The 24,835-nt window shown below is 39.9% G+C and overlaps 1 protein-coding gene across 1 annotated transcript in view; it reads left to right on the top strand.

The window, feature by feature from the left end:
- Etf-QO (electron transfer flavoprotein-ubiquinone oxidoreductase) overlaps positions 1-24,835 on the top strand; it is a 72,573-nt gene that overhangs the window by 37,622 nt on the left and 10,116 nt on the right. The window contains exons 7-10 of the mRNA XM_067104677.1: positions 75-245; positions 999-1,207; positions 18,016-18,198; positions 23,071-23,292. Coding sequence (XP_066960778.1) covers positions 75-245; positions 999-1,207; positions 18,016-18,198; positions 23,071-23,292 — 785 coding nt within the window. The remainder of the gene's footprint in view (positions 1-74; positions 246-998; positions 1,208-18,015; positions 18,199-23,070; positions 23,293-24,835) is intronic.

Here is a 24,835-nt window from a genome sequence, read left to right as displayed (position 1 = left end):
TCACATTGTTTTCAGTAACGTATGAATTAAGCTTTAAAAAGTTCTTGTGTTAATTATTAATGAATTGATTTCAGAAATACATATGGTGGTTCCTTTTTGTATCATCTTAATGAAGAAACGCCTCGTGTAGCAATAGGTCTTGTTGTCGCCTTGGATTACTCAAACCCGTACTTGAGCCCTTTTAGGGAATTCCAAAGGTTTAAACATCATCCATCAGTTGAACCCATTTTGAGAGGTGGTACCAGGTAAGTTGCAGAGGTTACTACAGCAGTGACTACTATAGTTGTTTATTGATACTGAACTTGAAAGAATTATTGTTGTTGAGTTCTCTGATTGGAGTTTAAATTCAGGTTTTTTTTTTTTTTTTCTTTTTTTTTTGACAATTTTAATTCTTAATAATTTGAGAAATATATCACATTCCTGAAAAATTTTCCATGAGTTGTGCTGTCTTTATTACTGTGACTGCATCAGGTATACCTGTTCCTTCAGTGATTTGTTAGTAATAATAAACCTATTACCTTTAGTTAATGACAGGTGCTGTAGAATGATGATTCTGACAATAAAAATAAAAACAGATTAAACCAACTGCTGGATTGGGTCACCCTCATTTGACCCATAGAAATTTAATGAATAAACCACGTGCTGCAGTTCCTGAATGTAGAGAATGCGTAGCATTGCTTACAATTAAGTGTATTTTTATTGTCCAACTCTCAACCAACAACACATCAAGTATCTGGAACAAATCCTTGAAGGAAGCTTTGCCAGTCTTCAGCATTATTAGATTTTCAATAAGTTCTAAAATATTAAATCAGTTCTAATAGTATATATCCCTTAAGAATAAACCCTTCAGGCCAGCCTTGTTAGAGTTCAGTTTTTAACTTGTTTATCTGGGTAAACCATTAATGGTATTAGCAGGAGGTAGTCTTAATAAACAGTTTTTAAGATTGATTTAATCTTTCATCTTATTAACAATTTTTAAGATTAATTTAATCTTTCAGAATATCATATGGTGCACGAGCATTGAATGAAGGTGGTTACCAGTGTATCCCAAAGCTAACTTTTCCAGGTGGTTGTCTTGTTGGATGTTCCCCTGGTTTTATGAATGTTCCAAAAATTAAAGGCACCCACAATGCTATGAAGAGTGCAATGATAGCAGCAGAGAGTATATTTGAAGCCATCACTGATGAAAACAATGCAGAAGCTGTTGGTAAGTAATAATTATAAGTTGCAGAAGCTGTTAATAAGTAATAATTATGTTTTCTGTTTGCAAAGTGAACCTGAATATTAATCCTAATTTTTTTTAAGCCTCTGTGACCCAACTTTTGTTTTTCACGGTAATTTCTTGTACTGTAATAGTAAAGTTCAGCGGTAGGTTTTTAAATGTCTTTTGAAGGTCTGTAGTTTGTTATATTGATTTTTAATAATTAGAGAAATGCATATTCGTATTCAGTCACTCGAACTACTTCATAGTTATGTTTGTACATTCTTATCAGATCACTCAGACTATGTAGTTTTGATTTTTTATTCCTATTGAATCACTCAAACTACTTCGTAGTTATGTTTGTATATTCCTAGTCGATCATGCAAACTTCTTTGTAGTTATGTTTGAAATTACAAGTTCTGTAATACACATTTTCAAATGTTTGGCTGTTCCAGTGGATAAAGGAGATGTGTACACTTTACAGTACAGTATTTGCTGGCTTGTAAGACATTTTTCCTTAAAGGTATTAGAAAATCACCTTGCATCTAATGTAGCTGTGTACGTAGAGTAAGCTTTATTGATGAATATATGGGTGGTCAAGTAAACGAGCAAAAATAAGAATACGATAAATAATAAACATCATTAGCAATAATCAATCAAAGTATCTTAGTTTCATGTGTTAGTTTGTAAGAAAAGGTGAGTTCAGTACACACATACTAAAGTAAACAGTGTACTGTTTAGTAATACAGTAATTAAAATAAATGTTATGAGAAAGAAACTGTTGGGAAATAAATAAATGTAACCTTGGATGTGATTAGTCAAGTGCTTTTAGAGTTAGATGCCAGAGAGAGAGAGAGAGAGAGCACTGTATGTAACAACGTCTATAAATAGTATACTGTAGTCCATAAAAGCAATGGCATAATAATAAGTATGTAAATGATAATTCAATATGAGAATTCAATAAATTAATAAAGTATATGGAGCAAAAAAAAAAAGCATAAAATCTATTAATAATCATTGTCTAAAATTGAAAGGGATATTCATATCTTCCCTTAAGCAGTTTTGAATAATTGTTGTTTTCAGCTTTCTATCAGTGTTTTGTAAATAATAGGAAAAATAAAAATCGGTTTATTCAAGTATGCTGGTCATTGATGTTATTAACGTTATTGGTTGTTTGTAGGGTTCTTAGGATTGATTTTCAGTGAATGATTTTGGATATTCTCTACAGTAATATGAAGGAAAACATATTTTTATATAAGTAACTTACCCAGTAACTACATAGCTATTAGTTTCACTTAACCGCAGCAGTTCTAAATTTGAAATTTGCAGTAACGTGTTATTGTTTTAGTGTAGGTAACTAGACCCCGCCCACTACCAGGGAAGAATATGTACAACAGTGCTGAAGAGCCCAGGTCGTTTCTGCCAGTCAATGACTGTACAACAGTTGGTTGGGCAGCTGATTTGAATTTCGCCGGATGGCTATATCTTTCGCCTTTGGTGAAGTATTCATTCGTGTTGGCAACCTGCTATTTATCAGCTTAGCTAGTTCATTATTCAGACTAGTGACTTATTGTGATTTATTGTGTCAGATTCTGGCATGTCTAGTATTAGGTATTGCAGCAAAGGCTGTAATACTATACGTACTTCTGCTAAGTATGACTGGCACGCTTTGTGTTGCCATGTAATGGGCAAATTTGCTCATTTGAACTTGAATGTAACGAATACAAAGACTGGGATCAGGGTAAATGGAAGGTTTTGGAAGCACATCTCGATAGACTCCAAAGAGACAGACAGAGAATGGCAGCTGCTAGAGCTGAGGCTAAAGGTTTAGCTGGTCAGATTCTACTCTGAAATCGCATATTGCTTCTCAGCCTGTGCCTTCTGCACCTGTAACGGTGTTCTCCCCATTCACCAGCCCTCTGACTTTCCTCAAACTCTGTTACCTGGCTCCCATTCTTCTGAACCTGATGCCATCACCAGCCTAGAAGCTAGAATTGACCAAAAGTTTGGTCTGTTTGTTAATACTGTATCCCAGATCAGGTCTTCGGTTAAGGCCCTTATGGACCAGGTAAGTGTAATTAGTGTTGGTGCAAGTGCAGTGCAAGTGGAGGAAGTGACTACTCATCCCAACGATGCTCCCAAACAAAGGTCACGTTAGACTCTAAAAACCCGGGAGGAAGTAAATCGGAAGTCCAAGGGAGGTCAGGGTTTGCCCACGGGTAGATGCCCCCTCAACTGAGTCTGTTGATCGAACCCAGGACTCAGCGGATTGCCATTGGAAAGGCTTCGATACGGATGTGCATGCTCTGTTGTCCAGTGGTTTGGACACCAATGCAGACAGGGAACGTAAACGTTTTTCAAAAGTGTCAAGGCCATTGAAAAGGCATGCTTCTTCCGCTGAGCGCGCTTCCGTGCCCCCACTTAAGATTCCCAGGGAACAAGAGCACAGTCCTCTTCCCTCCTGCAGTTTTTGGGTTAGTCCTGAGCTGGTTGTATATAACACTTTGGTGACAGAGAGCCAGTCTTTGATGCGGTATTCCTCATCCAAGTTGTCCGAGCGTACAGTGTCAAATTGTCCTGTGTCCAGATGCCCAGTGTCCGAACACCTGACTTCAGTCCCAATCGGCTTGTGCATGACACTTCAATGACAGTGAGCCGGTCTTTGACGTGGCATTCCTCATCCAAGTTGTCCGAGCATCCAGGAGCCGAACATGTAGTGTTCAACCATTCTGTGTCGAAGCACCCAACTTCTGAGCGCACAGTGTCCGAACACCCAATGTCTGAGCATATGCAGTAGTGTCGGATCACCCAGTGTCCAAGCGATTGCCTAAAGCACTTTTTCAGTGTCCGAAAGCACTTACCGCTGAGCAACGCCCAGTTTCCGAGTGCAATGTGTCAGAGTTCTTGCCTTTTGTACGCTTGGCACCAACGCCTGCCATCATGGATCCTTTGTTGGAACCTATCCAACGGCAGTTGGATAACATCCTTGGACTTTAACAAAAGCAACCTGCTGCTATGCAGGATCAGGCGGACTTAGCTCCTTCTCCCATTTCATCCAGTGAGGAAGCTGTTGAAGAAGCCATTAATCAGGAACATCCTGTGACAGCGTATTTGGCGCTCGTGAGGCACTTCCTCTTCTGTGATCCAGCTTTCTTCTCTCCGAGGGCCCCATCATCACCTGGTTCACCCTCCATGATGAGACAGCCAGTAGAGTCCTCTAGACTACCAAAGAGAGAGCTTGGTAAGGCGGTTTTCAGCGCACCTCCCTCCCATCTGTCGCCAAGAAGGTACTCGTCCTACTCCACTTGGGAAGTGCCTTCCCTGGGAGTTTCTGCCTCCTCCCAAGGGTACTTCTTCAGCCTTGTGGTCTCAAGCAGAGATCGGCTCTTAACTCCACTAAGATTATGTTCTCGTCTTGGAATTTAAAGTCTTCGAAGTTTCAGTTTCCTGGACTGGACAATGAGGGCGATGGCCAAGAAAATAGAAGACTGTATTACAATTCATGAGGACTTCGCTGCGGACTGGCTGGGAGTACTCATGTGCGTGGATAAGGCCATTAGGGATGGCTCCCAGGAGCTGGCTACTTTATTCTTCAAGGGGGTTCTTAAGAAAAGGAACTGTGGTGCGCCTCTACTTGTAAAGTGTTACTCCCTCACAAAGATTGGCTCTCCTGTTTGCACCTTTAGATCGGTCAGCTTTATTCCCAAGAGCTACAATAGAGCTGATCACATTAGACTTACAGAAGAAGTCGACACAGGACCTTTTGATGCAGTCGACAAGGCGTGCCAAGGAACCAACCTGTGGCACTTCGGTCTCGTTCAGCACGAGAACTGTCTCCCTGTTGCAGCAGCAGCCCTTTCGAGGTGGAAGGCCTAAATTTCAGCCCCGCCTGCGCTCGAATCTGCGATCAGTTCGGCCAACCAAGAAGTTGTCCTCCAAACCGACCTCTCACAAGTGAGGTTCTGGTTCTCCGTGTTCCTGTAAGAGTCAGGCTTCTCCAGTTTTGGGACAAATGGGAAGCCAGGAACGCAGAACCCTGGGGTAGTAAAAGTCCTACAAGAGGGCTATGCCATCCCATTCAGGGAAAAACCTCCTCTGACATCCTTGCCCATCGGGTTAACAGCCTACTCTGAAGGCTCGGAGAAGTTTTTGGCCCTGAAGGAAGAAGTATCGTCCTTACTCAGGAAAGGAACTGTAGAGTTGGTCAAAGACATAAGCACAGGGAGGTTTTACAACCTTCTGTTCATTGTCCCCAAGGTGTCGGGAGGTTGAAGACTGGTCCTGGACGTCAGTGCTTTGAACTTTTTTGTGCAGACCACCACCAAGTTCAGAATGGAAATGAATCACTCAGTCCTGTCAGCCATTCATCAGGGAGACTGGATGTTAACAATCAACATGGAGGATGCGACTTCCATGTCCCAGTACATCCGACTCAAGGAAGCATCATGTCTGTGATTCAGGGCAGGGTCCTTCAGTTCAGGCTCTTGCTCGGCTCTCCACAGCCCGCAAGTATTCACCTGTGCTCTTGCTCCTGTAGCGAGATGGCTCCATCTTATGGGGATATAACATCTGTTTATATCTGGATGACTGGCTACTACGCTCCCCATCAAAGACAAGATGCACGGAGGACCTTCAAAAGATTCTGCTAGGGGCCCAAGAGTTGGGTCTTTTAATCAATATTCAGAAATCCCAATTTACTCCAACACAGTCAATTCTGTATTTGGGGATGAGGATCAATGCTCTGACTTTTCAGACTTTTCCATCCCACAAAGGGATTTAAGACTGCCTGAAGAACATAAGGAGCTTCATATCTGTCGCCCATCGTGCACAGCCAACGAGTGGATGAATTTGCTAGGCACTCTCGTCCATTGAGAAATTCGTGCCTTTAGGAAGGTTACACACACGAGTCTTGCAATTCTTCTTAAGGGCCAGTTGGCAGAGGAAAACTATGCCAGACTCACTCCTTCATTTTCCTCATCACTCCCAAGACATCACTCCCAAGATAAAGGAGGATCTTCGGTGGTGGCTTGCAGAGGAGAGGTTCTTAGCAAGAAAGTCATTGTACCCGCTGAGCCCCGACCTAACGTTGTACTCAACGCGTCTGATCTGGGTTGGGCAGCGCTTTTGAACATGGAAATATCCGGGAAGTGGTCATTAGAAGAAAAGAGATTACAATATATAAATGTAAGGGAACTGAAGAAGATTCACTTGGCCCTCCATCATTTTGCGATGGAGACATGCAGCAAGACAGAGTCCACTCGGACAACACGACAGCATTGGACTACATAAAAAATCAGGGAGGGACTCGTTCCTTCTTCATTTATGAAGTGGCCAAGGATCTTCTTCTCTGGGCAGAGATCAACCGTACCAGGATAATAACTCGCTTCATCCAGGAAAGTTAAACATTCTTGCAGACGAGTAAGTCGCTGCAAACAGGTCCTTCCAACGGAATGATCGCTGTATCCACAGGTGTGCACCGACCTGTGGAAATAGTGGGGAAAACCATCGGTAGACCTGTTTGCGACGTCGAGGAACCATTGCCTACCTGTCTTCTGTCTCCAGCCCCAGACCTCGGCATGGGCTGCGTGATGCCATGCTCCAGGACTGGCGGACTTGGATGTCACGCCTTTCCCACCGGTAGAGCATGGTGAGAGAAGTCCTAAACAAGTTCATGACCCACACCAACGCGGTCCATGACGCCATGTAGCTCTGCTTTGGCCACAGGAGGAGGGTTCAACCTTCAGTCTCTTAATAGACTTCCCCAGTCTTCTACCCCAGAAGAGAAGCTTTCTAAAGCAGCTCACTTCCATCTTTTCAATCTGGGCTTATCTGCTCCAGCTCTGACAGGCTTCAGACTTTCAGGGAGCTTGTCAGAGCGAAGGGTTTTTCAAGGAAAGCTGCAGAAGCAGTCGCCAAGTGCAGACGTGAGTCTTTTGCTAATGACTACCAGAAGTGGACAGTCTTTCGTGACTGGTGCTGAAGACGTGGTGTATCGTCTTCTAAAACCTCTCTAGCACATACCTGATTTTTTAATATTTCCGAGGTCCTCTCGTGGCTTTGCCACCTTTGCAATCGGAGGTTATTGGTCTATGCTAAACTCTGTGTTTAGACATAGAGGTCTCGATTTGTCTGCTAATCAAGACAAGCAATCTAATTAAGTCCCTAGACACTTCCAAGCAAGAGGAGTCTATATCAGACGCCTGGAATCTAGATGTCGTCCTCAAATGGCTCTCTGGCCCTCCATTTGAGCCCCTTCGTGCCTTATCGCTGAGAAATTTAAGCAGGAAGACTCTTTTTAGTTGCTTTAGCTACAGCAAAGAGGATCAGCAAATTACGCGCCTTCTGTAAGCGAGTGGGGTTTTGCAAGGAGATGCAGTCCGCTAATTCACACTAGGATTCCTGGCAAAGGATGAAACCCCATCCAACCCTTGGCCTCATTCGTTCACAATCAAGAGTTTGTTAGATATCCTTGGGCCAGCAGACCAGGAGAGAACTCTTTGCCCAGTTAGAGCACTTAAGTACTACTTAGCTAGGACCAAAGGGATTAGAGGTCCCACTCAGAATGTATGGTGTTCAGTAAAAAAAAACCCTCGCAACCATTATCTAAGAATGCATTGGCATTCTTTTTAAAGTATTATTTCCAAGCCACACTTTAGATTCAAGAAGACAGTCTTCCTGTTTTTAAAGTAAAAGCTCATGAGATAAGAGCAATAAATACTTCGTTGGTTTTTAAGAAGGAACGTTTCACTCCATGATTCTCCAATCAGCGTAGTGGAAGTCAAAATCAGTGTTCACCTCCCATTAATTGCACAATGTGGAGACAGTCTATAGTAATTGCAGTACATGGGCCCATTGGCCATGGCTGGCATGATATTTGGGGAAGAAGGATCGGGGACATCCCTTCCAATCCATCTATCTCCTCGCCTTGTTAAAGGATGCTGAGTTTTGGGATGCCTGGTGGTGCCGTTTACCAGGAGTACCCAACAGTCCTTGGTTTTTAATGGTTGGGTGATGGTTTTAATATTGTGTGGTAATGAATTTCTGGTTGTATTCATTGTACTGCGCCCAGGGCAGGGGAATTTATGTTGTAATGCCTTGTCAGTCTTCGAAGTATTCCTTGACTGCAAGGTTCTCCCACTGACGTAGACAACTCTTGGCTTTACTGCTGCGTCACTACAGGTTGAGATGGGCACCAACCAGCGGCAGTATGTTCCTGCTGCAGCTTTCTCACCAGGTAAGGTTACAACAAGCATTCCACCAACCTTTCTATCTCAAATTCTTCTCCTTTAATGAGTATTTTTGGATGGAAAATGTTCATGCTTCCCACCTCCTGTCAGTGTGGGATTCAGCTGTGTAGTTACTTGGTAAGTCACTTATATAAAAATGACATTTTCATTAATAATAAAGTTTTATATCTGCTTACCAAGTAATTACATGATCAAAGCCCTCCCACCTCCCCTCTCATGGATTTAGGGCTCAAACAAATTGGGCTCTTCAGCACTGTTGTACCTATTCTTCCCCAGTAGTGGGCGGGGTTTAGTTACCTACACTATAACAATAGCGCATTACCACGATTTTCAAATTTAGAACTGCTGCGGTTAAGTGAAACTAATAACTACAGGCAGTCCCCAGTTATCGGTGGGGTTCCGTTTCTGAGGGGGTGATGATAACCGAAAATCGGCGATTTTCGGGGTTTATTGGCGTCGATTTTTGGTTATCGGCGCCTCTGTAAGGTATGTATCGGCGCCGATAAGCAGAAATCAGCGATTTTCAGCGCCGAAAATTGCCGATTTTCGTCACTAGACAAGCCCCATAAAACCGGATCGCTGTTAACCGAGCCCATCGTTAACTGGGGACTGCCTGTATGTAGTTACTTGGTAAGTATATATAAAACTTTATCATAAAAATGCATTGTCATATAAGTAACTTACCAAGTACAGTAGTTATATAGCTATGCTTTTTGACTCGTGTGGCGGCTTAAATTTTAAAAATCGTGGTAGCACTTCTATTTTTTTTGTGTAGGTGACTACCCCCACCCGCTATCGGGAAGAATAGGAACAACAAAGCAGAAAACGTCACTTCTTTTCTGCCAGTCTTCAATGCAACATCGGATTTTTGCAACAACCTTGTTTGGATTGTTTCATCGCTATTTTGGGAATATCCTACCAGGATTTGGTAATGCATTCATTTTTCTGGTAGCCCTCAAGCTTAATTTAGTTAGTTTATTGCAATTTGTGACTTTTTGATGATGTCGGACTGTAGTTCCTCCAGCATTAGGTATTGTAGGGAGGACTGTAAAACTCGCTTAACTAAAGCAACCTACAATTTTTATACTATCTACTCGGAATGTAGAGGACAAGTATGCACTAAGGATCTTGCCTGTGAACAATGATTAGGATGAAAAGGAGTGGAAAGTGTTGAAATCTCATTTAGAAAAACTAGACAGATAGGAGAAGGAAGGCAGCCTCTAGAGCAGAGATTAGGGCTCTTAGTTTAGAACCTAAACCGAGTGTTGATGATCCTGCCATTCCTTCTTCCCCTGCCTTCTCCCCCATCCTTAGTCCTCCTCATATTTTGTCATCCATGCCTGTGCCTAGCTCCCATGCTCCCGAACCCAATGCCATTGCCAGCTTTGAGTGTAAGTTTAACTGTAAAATTGACCTTGTGGTCAATACAGTGAGTGAACTAGGGGCATCCCTAAGAGTCCTGATGGACAAAGTGAATAGTGTTGTGCCAGTGCCAGCGGAGGAGGTGGCTGTCCATCCCACCGACTCTCCCAGACAAAGGTCCCTGTCACAATCCCCTGAACCTGGGAGAAGACATACCAGAGGTCCAAAGGAGGTTGGTGGCCTCTGCCCATGGGCATCTCCCCCTCAACTGAACCTGTAGCTCAGGTATCAGACAGCCGTTGGAAAGGCATCTGTCAGTGCCCACCAGTTGTCTTTGGACTCAGAGTTATCCAGCCCCAGCAAGAGGCATTTTTGGCATTTTACAGGCGAATTGCTTCCCCTCGAGATGTCACGGCAAAGAGCTTTCTCCCATTCCATTTGAAATGGGCTAGAGATCCTCCTCTCAGTCCTCAACCAGGTTGCAGTGCATGGCGCAGCCTGGAGTATTTTTCACCTGAGTGTTCTCATTCAGAGTGCCAGCTATTGGCGCCCAAGCACCCCCCAAGCAAGAAACGCTCCACATCTTCGTCTAGGCACCCACACAAGCGCCCAGTGTACTCTCCCAAGCGACGTACCACAGTCTCAGTCTCTGAGTGCCCAACGCCCACTGCCTGCCTTGGCCCACTCAGCACCAGTTGCCAAGAGTTTGGCGCCAGCTGCCAAGCGCCCAGTGCTAGCCGAGCGCCCGTCTACTTCTTCACCTGTAGCTGTAGTGGAGGATCCATCTTTTGCACATATTAAGCAGCAGTTGGCAGACATTCTAGGTTTACTTAATAAAGCTCCAGCCGGGACTAAACCTTCCAAAGACTTGTCATTATCACCAATCTCGTATGTGGCGGAAGAGGTAACTAGAACAGACTCCCTCTGCATTTGCTTCTCTTTTGAGATATTTCTTAGCGACCTTTCCATCGCACTCTCAGCCAGTTGCTCCAGTTTCTCCTGCCTCTACTTTCCTTAAGAGGAACTAAGTGGATCCCAGCTCTCGTCTTTCCAAGATGGTCCTTTCTTCCTTCGCGAGGAAAGCTCTTAAGGAGGTAGAAGATTGGCTCGTAGTGAAAAGGGTGCAAGGGAAGGCTGCTTTCGCCTTTCCACCGTCGAGATTGTCAGTTAGGAGATACCTGCCCCATGCAATGGGAGAAGCCCCATCCTCATTCCAAGGTGACTTCTCAGGACTGATTGACTCAGCTTGCTGCTCTGCCTGCTCATCAGCTAAGGTTTTGTTTGCTCCCTCAGAATTAGACCACCTGGTGAAGGGTATCTTCAGTCTTTGAAATTTTCAGTTTCCTCCACTGGACTGTCGGGGCCCTCGCTAGGAAGATCGAGGACTGTGATGTTTTGCAGCGGACTGGCTTGGCCTACTGTCATGCGCAGATAAAGCCATAAGAGATGGCTCCTTGGAGCTTGCGGCCCTTTTCTCCATTGGAGTTCAAAGGGAGTTGTGGTGCTCATTCACCACAAAGGGAGTGACTTTGGTTCAGAAGTCTGCTTTACTGTTTTCTCCTTTGGATAAGCAGCACTGTACCTATTTCCTCAATTAGCTGTTAAGGAAATAGCTACTGACTTACAGAAGTTGACCCAAGACCTTTGGCTCAGTCGTCCAAACGCCCCAAAGAGCCTTCTTTCTTTGCTGTGAAATCTGTCTCCACTGCAACAGCAGCCCTTTCATGGAGGCAGACAGGGTTTCTCTTCCAAAACCCAGTCCAATGTGATTCACAGCATGGTCCATTAAGGAGATTTTGTCCAAACCATCTAAAAAAGTGATGCTTCTGCCCTTCGTGCACCGGTGGGAGCCAGACTCCTCCATTTCTGGGAAAGGTGGAGTGTCAGAGGTGTGGAGTCTTGGACAGTCAAGATCTTGAAGGAGGGCTACTCAATCCCATTTAAGGAGTACCCTCCACTAGTGTCCACACCAATCACATTGACGGCCTACTCAAAAGGCTCCAAGAGGTTTGCAGCTCTGTCAGAGGAAGTGTCATCCCTCCTAAGGAAGAAAGCCATAGAGGAAGTGGAAGACTGTACAACGAAAGGTTTTTACAACTGCCTTTTCATAGTCCCTAAGTCACCAGTGGGGTAGAGACCTGTCCTCGATGTCAGCACTCTGAACTTCTTCGTCCAGAAGACGAAGTTCAAGATGGAGACGAGTCAGTTGGTGCTATCATCCATTCAACAGGGCAATTGGTGATCACCCTAGATATGCAGGACGCCTATTTCCATGCTCCAGTTCATCTGCACTCCAGGAAATATCTCAGATTCGTTTTCGAGGGCAGAGTCTTCTAATTTCCCCCTGAGCCCTGTGTTTCGGCCTCTCCACAGCTCCTCAGGTATTTACGTGAGTACTACCCCCTCTCGCAAAGTGGCTGCACCTTCTAGGAATCAACATAAGCCTGTACTTGGACGACTGGCTTCTCCATTCACCTTCACAGGAACAGTGCACGAAGGACATTCAGAGAACTCTTCTCTTCACCCAGGAATTAGGATTATTGATAAACTTGCAGAAATCCCAGTTGACTCTGACTTAGGAGATTCTCTATTTAGGGATTTAAGGATGAGGATAAACTCTGAGTTTTTGGGCTTTTCAGTCTCCCAAGAGAATAGTCTTTTTCCTACAGTCAGTGCTCAGCCTTCTTTCGTTTCTGTCTTGTTTGGCAAATCAGTGGATGAGCCTGTTGGGAACTCTCGCATCCATATAACAGTTTGTGAAGTTAGGATGACTGAATATGAAGCCTCTTCAGTTCTTCCTAAGAGTAAATTGGGACAGGAAGAAGCAAGAGACTCTGTGATGTTCCCCATAAGGACGGAAATAAGGTCAGACCTACAATGGTGGACATCCAAAGATAGACTTTTAGAAGGAAAGTCGCTGTGCCTGGTGAGCCCCAATCTAGACTTCTTTTCAGATGCCTCAGACGTAGGCTGGGGAGTGCACCCAGACAACACCATGGCTCTTTCCTGTATAAAGAAGCAAGGCGGGACCCACTCCTCCCTTTGCGAAGCCACAAAGGATTTTCTCATTTGGGTGGACCAGAATCGGGTGAGGATAGTCACCCGTTTCATCCAAGGAAAGATGAAAATCTTAGCAGACGAACTAACTCGTCGGGGACAAACCCTTCTGATAGAATTACCCTGAACTCCATGGTATGCAACAGTCTGTGGAAGCTGTGGGGCAGACCGACTGTGGACCTGTTCACCACATCAAAGAATCATCGTCTTCCTCTTTTTTTGTGCGCCAGTCCCGGACCCTCAGGCATGGGCAACAGACGCCATACTTTTAAACTGGTCGAATTTGGACCTTTATGCCTTCCTCCATTCAACATGGTAAGGGAGGTCCTCAAGTTCTGTTCCATCGATGTGACAGTGACCCCAATAGTGGCCACTCAAGCAATGGTTCCCGGACCTTCTGAAACTTCTAGTGGATTTTTCCCAGACTGCTTCCGCAAGATCCACGTCTACTCAAACAGCCCCACCTTTGGAGATTCCATCAAGGACTGTCCACTCTAACTCTGACAGGCTTCAGACGTCCGGAGACTCGTCAGAGCAAAGGGATTTTCAAGGCAGGCTGCAGAAGCTATTGCAGGATGTAGACATCAGTCTTCTTGCCAAGCCTACCAACCCAAGTGGGCTGTCTTCTGTCGATGGTGTAGCAGTTGTCACATCTCGTCTGCTAAAACCTCTGTAGCCCAGATTGTGGATTTCCTCCTATTCCTGAGGACTGCCAAGGGCCTCTCTTCATCCACCATCAAAGGCTATAAAGCTATTCTGGGGTCTGTTTTCTTAAGCACAGAGGACTAGATTTGGTTAGCACAAGATCTTAGTGACCTCATGAAGTCTTTCGAGACTTCCAAGCAAGCAAGAACTGACTCAGTATCTTGGGGCCCTGCTTTTGAGCCTCTCCGTTCCATGTCCCTTAAGAACTTGACCAAGAAAACTCTCTTCCTCGTAGCCTTGGTCACTGCCAAACGCATTAGTGAACTACAGGCCATTGACAAGTGAATTGGTTTCACTCAAGACACAGTCTGTACCTTTATGCTAGGCTTCCTGGCCAAAAAAGAAACAATGTCCAACCCCTGGCCGCGTTCGTTCACCATTAAAAATCTTATGGACATCCTCGGTCCAGTGGAGGAGGAAAGGGCCCTTAGGTATTACGTGGACAGAACTAAGAGAATCAGAGGCCCTTCCAATTATCTCTGGTGCTCTTTCATGAATCCCTTTTGACCCCGATCAAAAAATGCATTGTCATTTTTTCTTAGAAACCTTATTTCTTAGGCGCATTCAGATCCAGGAAGACGTCCTGCCTACCTTTTAAGTTGAGGACACGCGAGATTAGGGTGGTCGCCACCTCTTATGCTTTCAGGCATAATTGTCACTTTCAGCAATCCTTCAGTCAACTTATTGGAAGTGTAATTCCATTTTCGGTACTCACCATTTGAAAGAAATAGAGACCATTTTTTAAAATTGCAGTACATTGGGTCCATTATCAGTGGGTCCATTATCGGTGGCTGGCATGGTACTGGGGGAAGAGGTGTTGGAAGCATTCCTTTGTATCCCTGATCTCTTCGCCTTGAAATTAGGGTGTCGAGTTTTTTGGGGAGCCAGGGTACTGTGTACCTGGAGTGCCCACCAGTCTTAAGTGGTTGGGTGATAGTTTTTAATTATATTACAGTGTAGGTGACTGCGTTGTCTGTTCTTTTTGTCTTTTTGGTACTGCGCCCAGAGCAAGGGCAGTTATTCTTATGCTTTGTGAGTAAGCGGAAGGCTCCTTTACTTCAAAGCCCTCACTTAAAAATAGAGACTACTCGTGGCTATTCTGTTAAGTCACTGCAGGTCAAGATGAGCACCGACTAGAGGCAGTAATCACCTGCAGTAGCTCTCTTACCAGGTAAGGAAACAACAAGCATTGTCTCAGTGCTAGCAAATTGTCCATTTCAAATTCATTTTTATGACCGAATGTTTTTGAGTAGAACATGTCCATTGGATCCCACCACCTATCAATATGGGATTCAACTATATAATTACTTGGTAAGTTACTTATATGAAAATGGTATTTTCAAGATAAAATTAAATTTCATATATACTTAACAAGTAATTATGGATAGGAGCCCTCCTTCCTCCCCTCTCATGGACATAAAGGCACAAAAGAAGTGATGTTTTATACTTTGTTGTTCCTATTGTTCCCCAATAGTGGGCGGGATAGTCACCTACACGAAAACAATAGAAGCGCTGCCGTGATTTTTAAAATTTAAGCTGCCGTGCGAGTGGAAAAGTATAGCTATATAATTACTTGGTAAGTATATGTGACATTATGGGGTGTTTATAGGTGGTCTAGGTCATTTTTTAAGGCAGTTAATTTGAGTGGAGTCTTACTGACATTATGCTGTGTATCCCTGTATGTATTGGCTTCCTTTAGGTTTAGATGTATATATGAATACAATTTAAGATATAACTTGAATTTGTTTTCATGGATGTCTAGGAATGGTTGTGTTTCTACTTTTTTAGTAGCATGTTTGCTGAGTGTGCACTATGCTGACTGCTGATGGCCTCAAAGTTGTTCATCATAGGTAACAGATAAAAGGTGAATTGATTGGGAAATTTTTTTTATGTTTTATTATTAGTAAAACAATTTAATAACATTCAGATGAGTAATGAACGATGGTACAGTAGTGATATTGCTATTCCCTGGTAACAATTCCTGCAACTACCAAAATGTAAAGAGTAGAGAGATATATAAAAAACAATTGGAAGTTGATTTATGGCCTGAACATTTTTATCATAGAATTTTCTCAAAGTTTAAATCCATAGTGCAAAAGGAACAAAGATGTTGCAGAAACAAAATTCAAGATATAAATCATAGCATATGCAAAAGATCACAGGAATAGGGTAGTCGAATATTTTTTTTCCCACCACCTACACAGAATACAGTATGTTTTTTCATCAAAGGTTTTTTGTTCAAAGTAACCTCATATAGTAGGGGTGTCTCTTATGCGTTGTTGCATCTAATATGCTGGCAGATATGGCATATTCTGTTTTGTCTCCAAGATGGTAGGCCTGTAATATATCCTGGAAGGGTAATTTTTTATACATTGTCCATTTTGTAATGTAAAAGTAGTCAATATTTGTCTATCATCTTTTCAGTAACCATAGCCACCGAATTGCTAGGCTGCGTAAATGGTCTTTATCTCCATTGTTTATTTTGTTTTTATTTTACCTTTCAGTGTTCTGTCTCATTTATTGTCATTTCAAATTTTTGCAAGGTTATAACCTTCCCTGTTAGTATTTTAATTGTTAAAATCCTCCCTATCTCTCCCTATATTTCCTGTCCCCGGCTATCGGCGGGGGTTCTGTTCTGACAGCATGACGATAAGCGAAAATCGCCAATAACCGAAAATTGACCATTTTCGGCACTCTTTCAGCACTTATCGGCACCGATAAGCCCCGAAAGTGGCCAATTTTCAGTTATTGGCACCTCAGTTAGGTATGTATTGGTGCCAATACATGATTATAGGTGCCTATAAGCAGAAATCGGTGCATATCGGCCCCGAAAATTGCCAATTTTCTTTGTTAGACAAGCGCCGAAAAACCAGATCACCGATAACCGGGGACTGCCTAATATTGTCAGTATTGGGTTTGTCTTGGTTATTCTGTTTTCTTTGGTTAGATGCTTGATTATTTTTACTACTTCTGGTGGTTTGATACTACTTGTTTGTATAAGGTGTTTTGGAAACCAGAAATTCCCCATATCCATAGTTATTTCACATCTACAAACATTAAATTTTTGAGCTTGTGCTAATCAGCCATGTGTTCAAGATCTAGCAGAGAGTCAGTAGGGGATGTGGAGGAAGATTGTTTTTGAGGAAAACATTGTGAATGTCATATTGTACATATACTTGTTAAAAATTGGGGTGTTACAGTTATTTTAATTGTCAATTGTTGCTGTTGTCAAATTGGCATACTTAATCACTACCTGAACTGTATGAGAAAACTTATTGTGTTTCATTGGTAAAGGAGCCAAGTCTGCAGCAGTTACAGTTAAATCAAATTACAGATTTTCATAAATGATTGTGACATCACTGAAGTCCATTATAAGGAATAGTAGAGAGGATTTGTAGAGTGATGGAATAGATAATAAAATTAAAGGTTAAACTTGCTTTAAGAGATGGTAGCCATCAGTGCAGTGTGAAAGAAATGTAGAACTTTATGACCCTGTCTTGAGAAATGGGTACACCCATTCAACATACTGTTACATAATGTTCACCCCAATGACCCAGTTTCCTGTCTAGAAAATGTAGTACTACATAGTATTAACAAATTTATGTATGGTAAATGCCCATATTTCAAGAGGAGCAAATGATAATTGTTTCACATCAATCCCTGAAAGAAAATTTGTCATCAGTACTCACAGGTAATCCAATTTTAATTTTATATTAAGTTGTAGTTTGTTTTATAAAATGTATAAATACAACAGATTGTATAAAATCTAATGAATGTCATTCTTTTTGTCAGCACTAATCCTTCAGGCCAGACCCTCAGCATTAAGATTTTTAACTCTTTGGTCTGGTTAATTGCCCGTTATAAAATCTCACTGCATGGCATTTAGCCATTCATAAAGTAATGTGAACCTATTGCAACTTTTGGTCTTAAGGTCTGTAAGTAATTTATGAAAAGTGATTGACAATTAGACAGTTGGATTATTATTATTATTATTATTATTATTATTATTATTATTATTATTATTATTATTATTATTATTATTATTATTATTATTATTATTATAAGGAATTTTACTAACCAGTCACATGCCTTGATTTGTAGGGCTGGTCTGAATGACTTGTTTTTCAGGTGAGGCTGTGAAAAGCATTTTTCAGGTGAGGCTGTGAAAAGCAAAGCAGGACAAGGGTAAATAAGTTGGATGGTGGGTGAGAGAACAAAAGAAATTAATAAAAATTTTGAAGGTGTAAAACAGTGTGGCTTGGGCTTAAGTGAGACTGCAAAGAACTCCTGAAAGTGCCTATTCCACTAGCACCATTCAAGGTGCACATGTCAGTGAGGATGGTAAAAGTGGTGTAGGAAAAATCTTTCACAGGGTAATTTAGATGCTGTTAAACTAATTACTATCCTTTTCCAGATAAATGTCATCAGGATTCTTCTTTACAGGAATTGAACCAGTGTCTTATGAGGAAAGATTAAGATCGTCATGGGTGTGGAAGGAGTTGTATGCTGCTCGCAATGTTCGGCCTTCATTCCACACGCCTCTTGGCCTGTATGGTGGACTGATGTATACAGGATTATTTTATATTCTCTTGAGGGGGAACGAGCCATGGACCCTGAAATTTGCAGGTAGGATTTGGCATCCATTTCTTTATAATTTGAGCCATGGTGTATTGCAAATGTCCAGGATTACTAGATAGCATGTCGTGGTTCCAGTGGTTGTAATTAGGTTAAAGTAATGTTCAGTGTCAGTGAAGCTGTGAAGGCTACTGCATCATACAATAGAGGAACAAGGCAGTGTCTTATGAAGGTCTCGGTATGTGCACTAGGAATGTTTATCCTAATTCAACAGGATGTGGAGGATACAGTGTACATGTATTCACTATCTAGATTTCATAACAGTCAAACTGTATCAATATTTACTACATTATGTGATATATTTAATTTATTACTAGATTGTAACAACAAAGTACTGTATTAATTTCACCAATAATGCAGCTTTTATATGGTTTTATGATTGTTTGATTGATATTTCTCTTAGGATATATTTACAGCTATAACCTTTGGAGATCTGACCTTTTGTTTTGACTGTTGAGAGTATTAAAGGTTTAGATTGTCAAGATTAGCCTCAAAATTTCTTAGCATTACAGAAGAGTTAGGCATAATACTAGGATTGGTGGGTGAGTTGTAGGCAGCCTACTTTGTTCAAGGAATGTATGTGGCTCACTTAGAATAGCTAAGCATTCGCCATTGTGGTAGACTGAAGCAGTGTCCAGGAGCCTTAATCATGATTCTGTAATCCAATGAGCTTATGTTCAATCTCAACATTTTGATTCATATGCCAAGCTATCTTCATTAAAATTGAAGTATTTGTGTGTGCTTATTTTCATTTATTAATTAACAAAAGAATTTTTTTTTTCATCCTTCAGATGGCAATTGAAGCAAAATTATTATTGTGTATTTAAGATTTCTTAGCTTGAATCTTCCCCTTTGGACTTGCTCAAAAGTTGTCTAGCATAGTTGTATGGATGCATTCTATCCTAGTATGGCCTAATATGGTGTTGTTGCAAAAAGCAACTCATTTGAGGCTTGATTTGTAAATATCAGTAGGTAACCCCTGGTCATGGTCGTTCTTTGTTACAGGCTGAAAAAAATGTATTGGCAGTTTAAATTTCCCAGGCCATTGAAATTTTCATTATAGAATACTGTATAAGCATTTTAGGCATTGGTTGACAGTGGATGAAGTTCAACAGAAATAAATACCATTGACATAAGTTAAAAGTTTGTGTACTAATAAACATTTCTGATCACTTTGTATTTAGGTGTTCATAATACCAAAAGTACTAACTGTCTTTAAGTTGATGGGGAGCTTATTTCACTTGCAGACTAGCTGTAGAATGATAAGAGCTCAGAGATTGTTAGGCTCATTTCAACCTGTGTGAGGTGTGCTTTGTAGATTGCAGACCTTCCTGGTCTTTATTAAGAACAAAATGAGTAGCTAGAAATGGATAATACAGTACAATCAACTACCTTCAAGCCCAGTCAAGGAGGTATCTTATGAATATCCCTTATTGAGGGAAATCCTTCACATCACACCAGAGTGACATTTGTTACTTTGGTGACATATTCGGTTGTGACTTTCTATAATTGAGATGGGAGTAAAAATAGAAATGTAGCTGTCTTTATAAAAAACAACATTGCTGGATGACACATGTACATATGAATATTTTATTGTAAAAAAAAATTAATGCAATGAGGTTTTAGTTAACAAATGAAGAATGGGGAGATTACAAAATGCTGAGAGTCATGGCTGGAATGCAGTGGATAAATCTTGTTATGAATAAGCAAGTAGCTTTGAAATGACATTTCCAGATCTTAACAACAAACTAATAGATCATAGATTGAATTGGTCATGACACTTGATGAGGAGAGTAGTAGTTAATGTGGAAATAACCAGATATCAGAATGTGGGGAAACCTAGAAGATTGTGAATCAGGCTTAGAGGAGGACCAGATCACATGGTAACTGGGGCAGAAATTGCACAAAATTAGAGAAGGGTGAAGAAAACTCATTAGATGTAAAGGGAAGAGCCTGACATTTAATTGATTTAATTTTATGTAAACTGTTTTAGAAGCATTTAGTACTTGAGTGTATTAACTTTTAAACGCCTGTTGACGTCGAAAAACGTCACTAAAATTGTCTGTTGAATGCCGATGGACGTATGGCAAAACGCCGGCTACAAAAATTTCAACTTCGGTCAACTTTGACCAACCGAAATGGTCAAAAACGCAATTGTAAGCTAAAACTCTTACATTCTAGTAATATTCAATCATGTACCTTCATTTTGCAACAAATTGGAAGTCTCTAGCACAATATTTCGATTTATGGTGAATTTTGAATAAAACTTTTTCTTACGCCCGTAACTCGGCCTAAAATTTCAAATTCTTTCGTCATTTTGTCGTAATTTTTGCACTGTTCTATATACTAGCCGTTACATAAAGTTTTATATATGAAATGTGCGCAATTTCATGTACAATACAACAGAAAATAACTCATGGTTGTAGCTTATCAGTTTTGAAATATTTTCATATAAATCACGATAACTGCTAAAATTTCAACCTTCGGTCAACTTTGACTCGACCGAAATGGTCAAAAACGCAATTGTAAGCTAAAACTCTTACATTCTAGTAATATTCAATCATTTACCTTCATTTTGTAACCAATTGAAGTCTCTAGCACAATATTTGATTTATGGTGAATTTTTGAAAAAACTTTTTCTTACGTCCGCCAGAAATTCTTTTCACACGTTGTCGTAATGTTTGCACCGTTTTATATTAGTCGTTACATAAAGTTTTATATATGGAAATGTGCGCAATTTCATGTACAATACAACAGAAAATAACTCATGGTTGTAGCTTTACAGTTTCGAAATATTTTCATATAAATCACGATAACTAAAATTTCAAGCGGGTCAACTTTAACTCGACCGAAATAGTAAAAACGCAATTATAAGCTAAAACTCTTACATTCTAGTAATATTCAATCATGTACCTTCATTTTGCAACAAACTGGAAGTCTCTAGTACAATATTTCGATTTATGGTGAATTTCTGAAAAAATTTTTCCTTACGCTCTTGCGCCAAGTAACTCGCCAAACATCTCAGAAATTCTTTTTCGCCATGTTTGTAATGTTTGCATCGCTTTACATTAGTCGTTACATAAACTTTTAAATATGAAATGTGTGCAATTTCATGTAGAATACAACAGAAATTAGCTCATGGTTGTAGCTTTTATCAGTTTGAAATATTTTCACATAAATCACGATAACTGCCAAAATTTCAACCTTCAGTCAACTTTAACTCGACCGGAAATGGTAAAAACGCAATTGTAAGCTAAAACTCTTACATTCTAGTAATATTCAATCGTTTACCTTCATTTTGCAATAAAATGGAAGTCTCAGCACAATATTTCTGATTTATGGTGAATTTTTAAAAAAACATTTTCCTTTACGTCTGCCGCGGTAACTCGCCCAACATCTCAGAAATTCTTTCGTCTCATTGTCGTAATATTTGCACCCGTTTTATATTAGTCGATACATAAAGTTTTATATATGAAAATGCGCACAATTTCATTTACAATACAACAAAAATAACTCATGGTTGTAGCTTTTATCAGTTTTGAAATATTTTCATATAAATCACGATAAATAGAAAAATTGACTTTGTCAACTTTAACTCGACTGAAATGGTCGAAAACTGCAATTGTAAGCTAAAACACTTACAGTCTAGTAATATTAAATCAATTAGTTCATTTTTCAACAAACGGGAAGTCTCTAGCACAATATTTCCGATTTATGGTGAATTTTTGAAAAAAATATTTTTTACGTCCGTTCGTTAATTCATGCATCATTTTGTGATAATATTTTCTCTGTGTTGCTAAAAATCGTTTTAAAATTTTTATATACCAAAATAATCGAAATTTAGTGTACAATCAACTAAAAAAATTAAGTCATTAGCTTTAACCGTTTTGCTTACAGCGATTTGTATACAATTATACTTAGTTTTTTTTCACTGTCATATATTCCAATATTTATATATGATAATGATATTTTTTTTCATTTCTGATGGTTGCATACTAAACTTCAGGGAACAAAAAAATGAGTAAACATGAACTCTTAATCTTAAAAACTAAGCGTGCTGTGATTTTTTGAAAAAACTTTTTCCGCTTCAAGCGCTTAATCTCACCTAACGCCGCCGCATCGGGAGACGTTTTTGTAAATAGGGCTTCGGCGTTAAAGGGTTAATTACATTCACTGCTTATTATCATTAATTTCTGTAGTAAACGGCATCAGTTATCTAGAGGTTTTTATGGGTAGCCAAATTGTTTTTTTTTTTTTTTTATCTCAAAAGAAACTAGGAGTTTAGGCAGATTTTTCTTTAGTCATCCTATTCAAGCAATTTTTAATCTGCAACAATTGAGACTGAAAATTCAATGATTTGATAATTTGATGGCTATATTATTGCTTAAGAACATGTGTTAAAAACTATGAGATGTTTGAACATGTGTTAAAAACTATGAGATGTTTTGATATTTGATGGTTATGTTATTGCTCAAGAACAAATAGAGAATGGAAGTTATGGGATTGATCCATCTTGATTATATTTACATTTGTGTGATTGTGTAAGTTATGAAAATGTTAGAGCATGAAAAGGGTACCATAAAAGTTACTTTAAGAAAACTGCAGTTAGCCATGGTAGGTGTATAATACCACGCTTCCTTGGAGGGGATTAGAAAATTTCCGAATATGTTTTAAACAAAGTGAGAAAAAAAAACTTGTCTTAATTAGACCATGAAAACTGTTCAACAAAATGACACAAGTTTTGAAGTTTAGAAGGTAACCCTAATTACTTTGGTGAGTTCTTCTTTCTCATTTTCATTTAACTCCTTAGGTAGTTAGCCTTCAGTTTCCATGACTTTTCAGATCACCTGTGTATAATTTCAGGTACTGATGCAAATAGTCTGAAGCCAGCAAGTGAGTCAAAGGAAATTGCATATCCTAAACCTGATGGGGAGATTAGTTTTGATCTTTTGAGTTCTGTTGCACTGACAGGAACTAACCATGACCATGATCAGCCACCACATCTTACACTAAAAAATGACAATGTACCTTTGGAACGAAATTACAAAATATTCAATGGCCCTGAAGCTCGATTCTGCCCAGCAGGTATGTGATTCTATTTTTCTTTATGTGGTATTGAGAAAAACATGTTTCTCAGTGAAAAGAGTAAGGTTAAGGAGAACAGGAAAATTGTTAGTTATTTTAAAGGAAAGGGACAGTTCAAGCGTTTAACTGACATTAGTCTTTATAGAGTTCAGAAGTCTCTAGTACGTATAGCCCTTGAACTATTGAAAGGCATGAGGCAGCAAAAATGTTAACTTAGTTATACTTTCACACTTTTTCTGTCCCTGTTCAATTTTCTCACAGAAAATTGTAGTCATTAGCAGTACAGTAAATTCCTCTGTTTCTGGTATTTAAACAACCAAAACTCTCAAGCAACAGGCACATTTTTTCTCCAACTGCCACCAAATCAAGCATTATTTATAGAGAGAGGAAGAAGAAAAGAATGTTTAAATTTAAAAAAAAATGTTGAAGTCAATTATTTTTTGCTTTTCCAAAAACAGTTTTTTCTGTCTTATTAAGGCAGGCAAACAGATTTAAAGTAGATCTTGTGTGTGTGTGAAGTTACTCTAAAACTCAGTAGTCTTCCCTCTTCTCACTCTTCTCCATTTCCCCCTCCTCCTATGGTTGCCTCTGAAGGAGACAATGAATTTATGAATGATTACATTTGCAAACAAAATAAAAATAAAAAACCAAAATTGTAGTTTAGATATAAGAATGTGTTCAAAAGTTTGTGTTATAAGATTTTCAGTAAATTTAATTAAAGTTGTGTGATTGTGTTTTTGTTACGGAAAGCTTTGTAAGCTTAGCTTACACGTGTCTACTTAACCCTTTAACGCCGAAGTCCTATTTACAAAAACGTCTTCCGTATGCCGGCGGCGTTCGGTGAGTTAGCACCGGTTTAAAAAAAGTTTTTTTTCAAAAATCACAGCACGCTTTAGTTTTTAAGATTAAGAGTTTCATTTTTGGCTCATTTTTTTGTCACTGCTTGAAGTTTAGTATGCAAATCATCAGAAATTTAAAAAATATCATTATCATATAAATATTGAATATATGACAGCAAAAAAAAACTCTTATATAATTGTATACAAATCACGCTGTAAGCAAACGGTTAAAGCTAATGACTTAATTTTTTTAGTTGTATTGTACACTAAATTGCGATGATTTTGGTATATAACAAATTTTAAACGATTTTAGCAACACAGAAAAATATTATCACAAAATGATGCATGAATTCGTAACGCGCTGGACGAAAAAAATTTTTTCCAAAATTCACCATAAATCGAAATATTGTGCTAGAGACTTCCGTTTGTTGAAAAATGAAGCTAATTGATTGAATATTACTAGACTGTAAGTGTTTTAGCTTACAATTGCAGTTTTTTGACCATTTCGGTCGAGTTAAAGTTGACTGAAAGTCGAATTTTTCTATTTATCGTGATTTATATGAAAATATTTCAAAACTGATAAAGCTACAACCATGAGTTATTTTTTCTTGTATTGTAAAATGAAATTGTGCACATTTTCATATATAAAACTTATGTATCGACTAATATAAAACGGTGCAAATATTACTTACAACGAGGCCTAA

Source organism: Macrobrachium rosenbergii, chromosome 1 (genome assembly GCF_040412425.1).
Source record: "Macrobrachium rosenbergii isolate ZJJX-2024 chromosome 1, ASM4041242v1, whole genome shotgun sequence".
NCBI lineage: Eukaryota > Metazoa > Arthropoda > Malacostraca > Decapoda > Palaemonidae > Macrobrachium > Macrobrachium rosenbergii.
The sequence above is the reverse complement of the archived record's forward strand: the minus strand, read 5'-3'. Positions and strand labels throughout refer to the sequence as shown.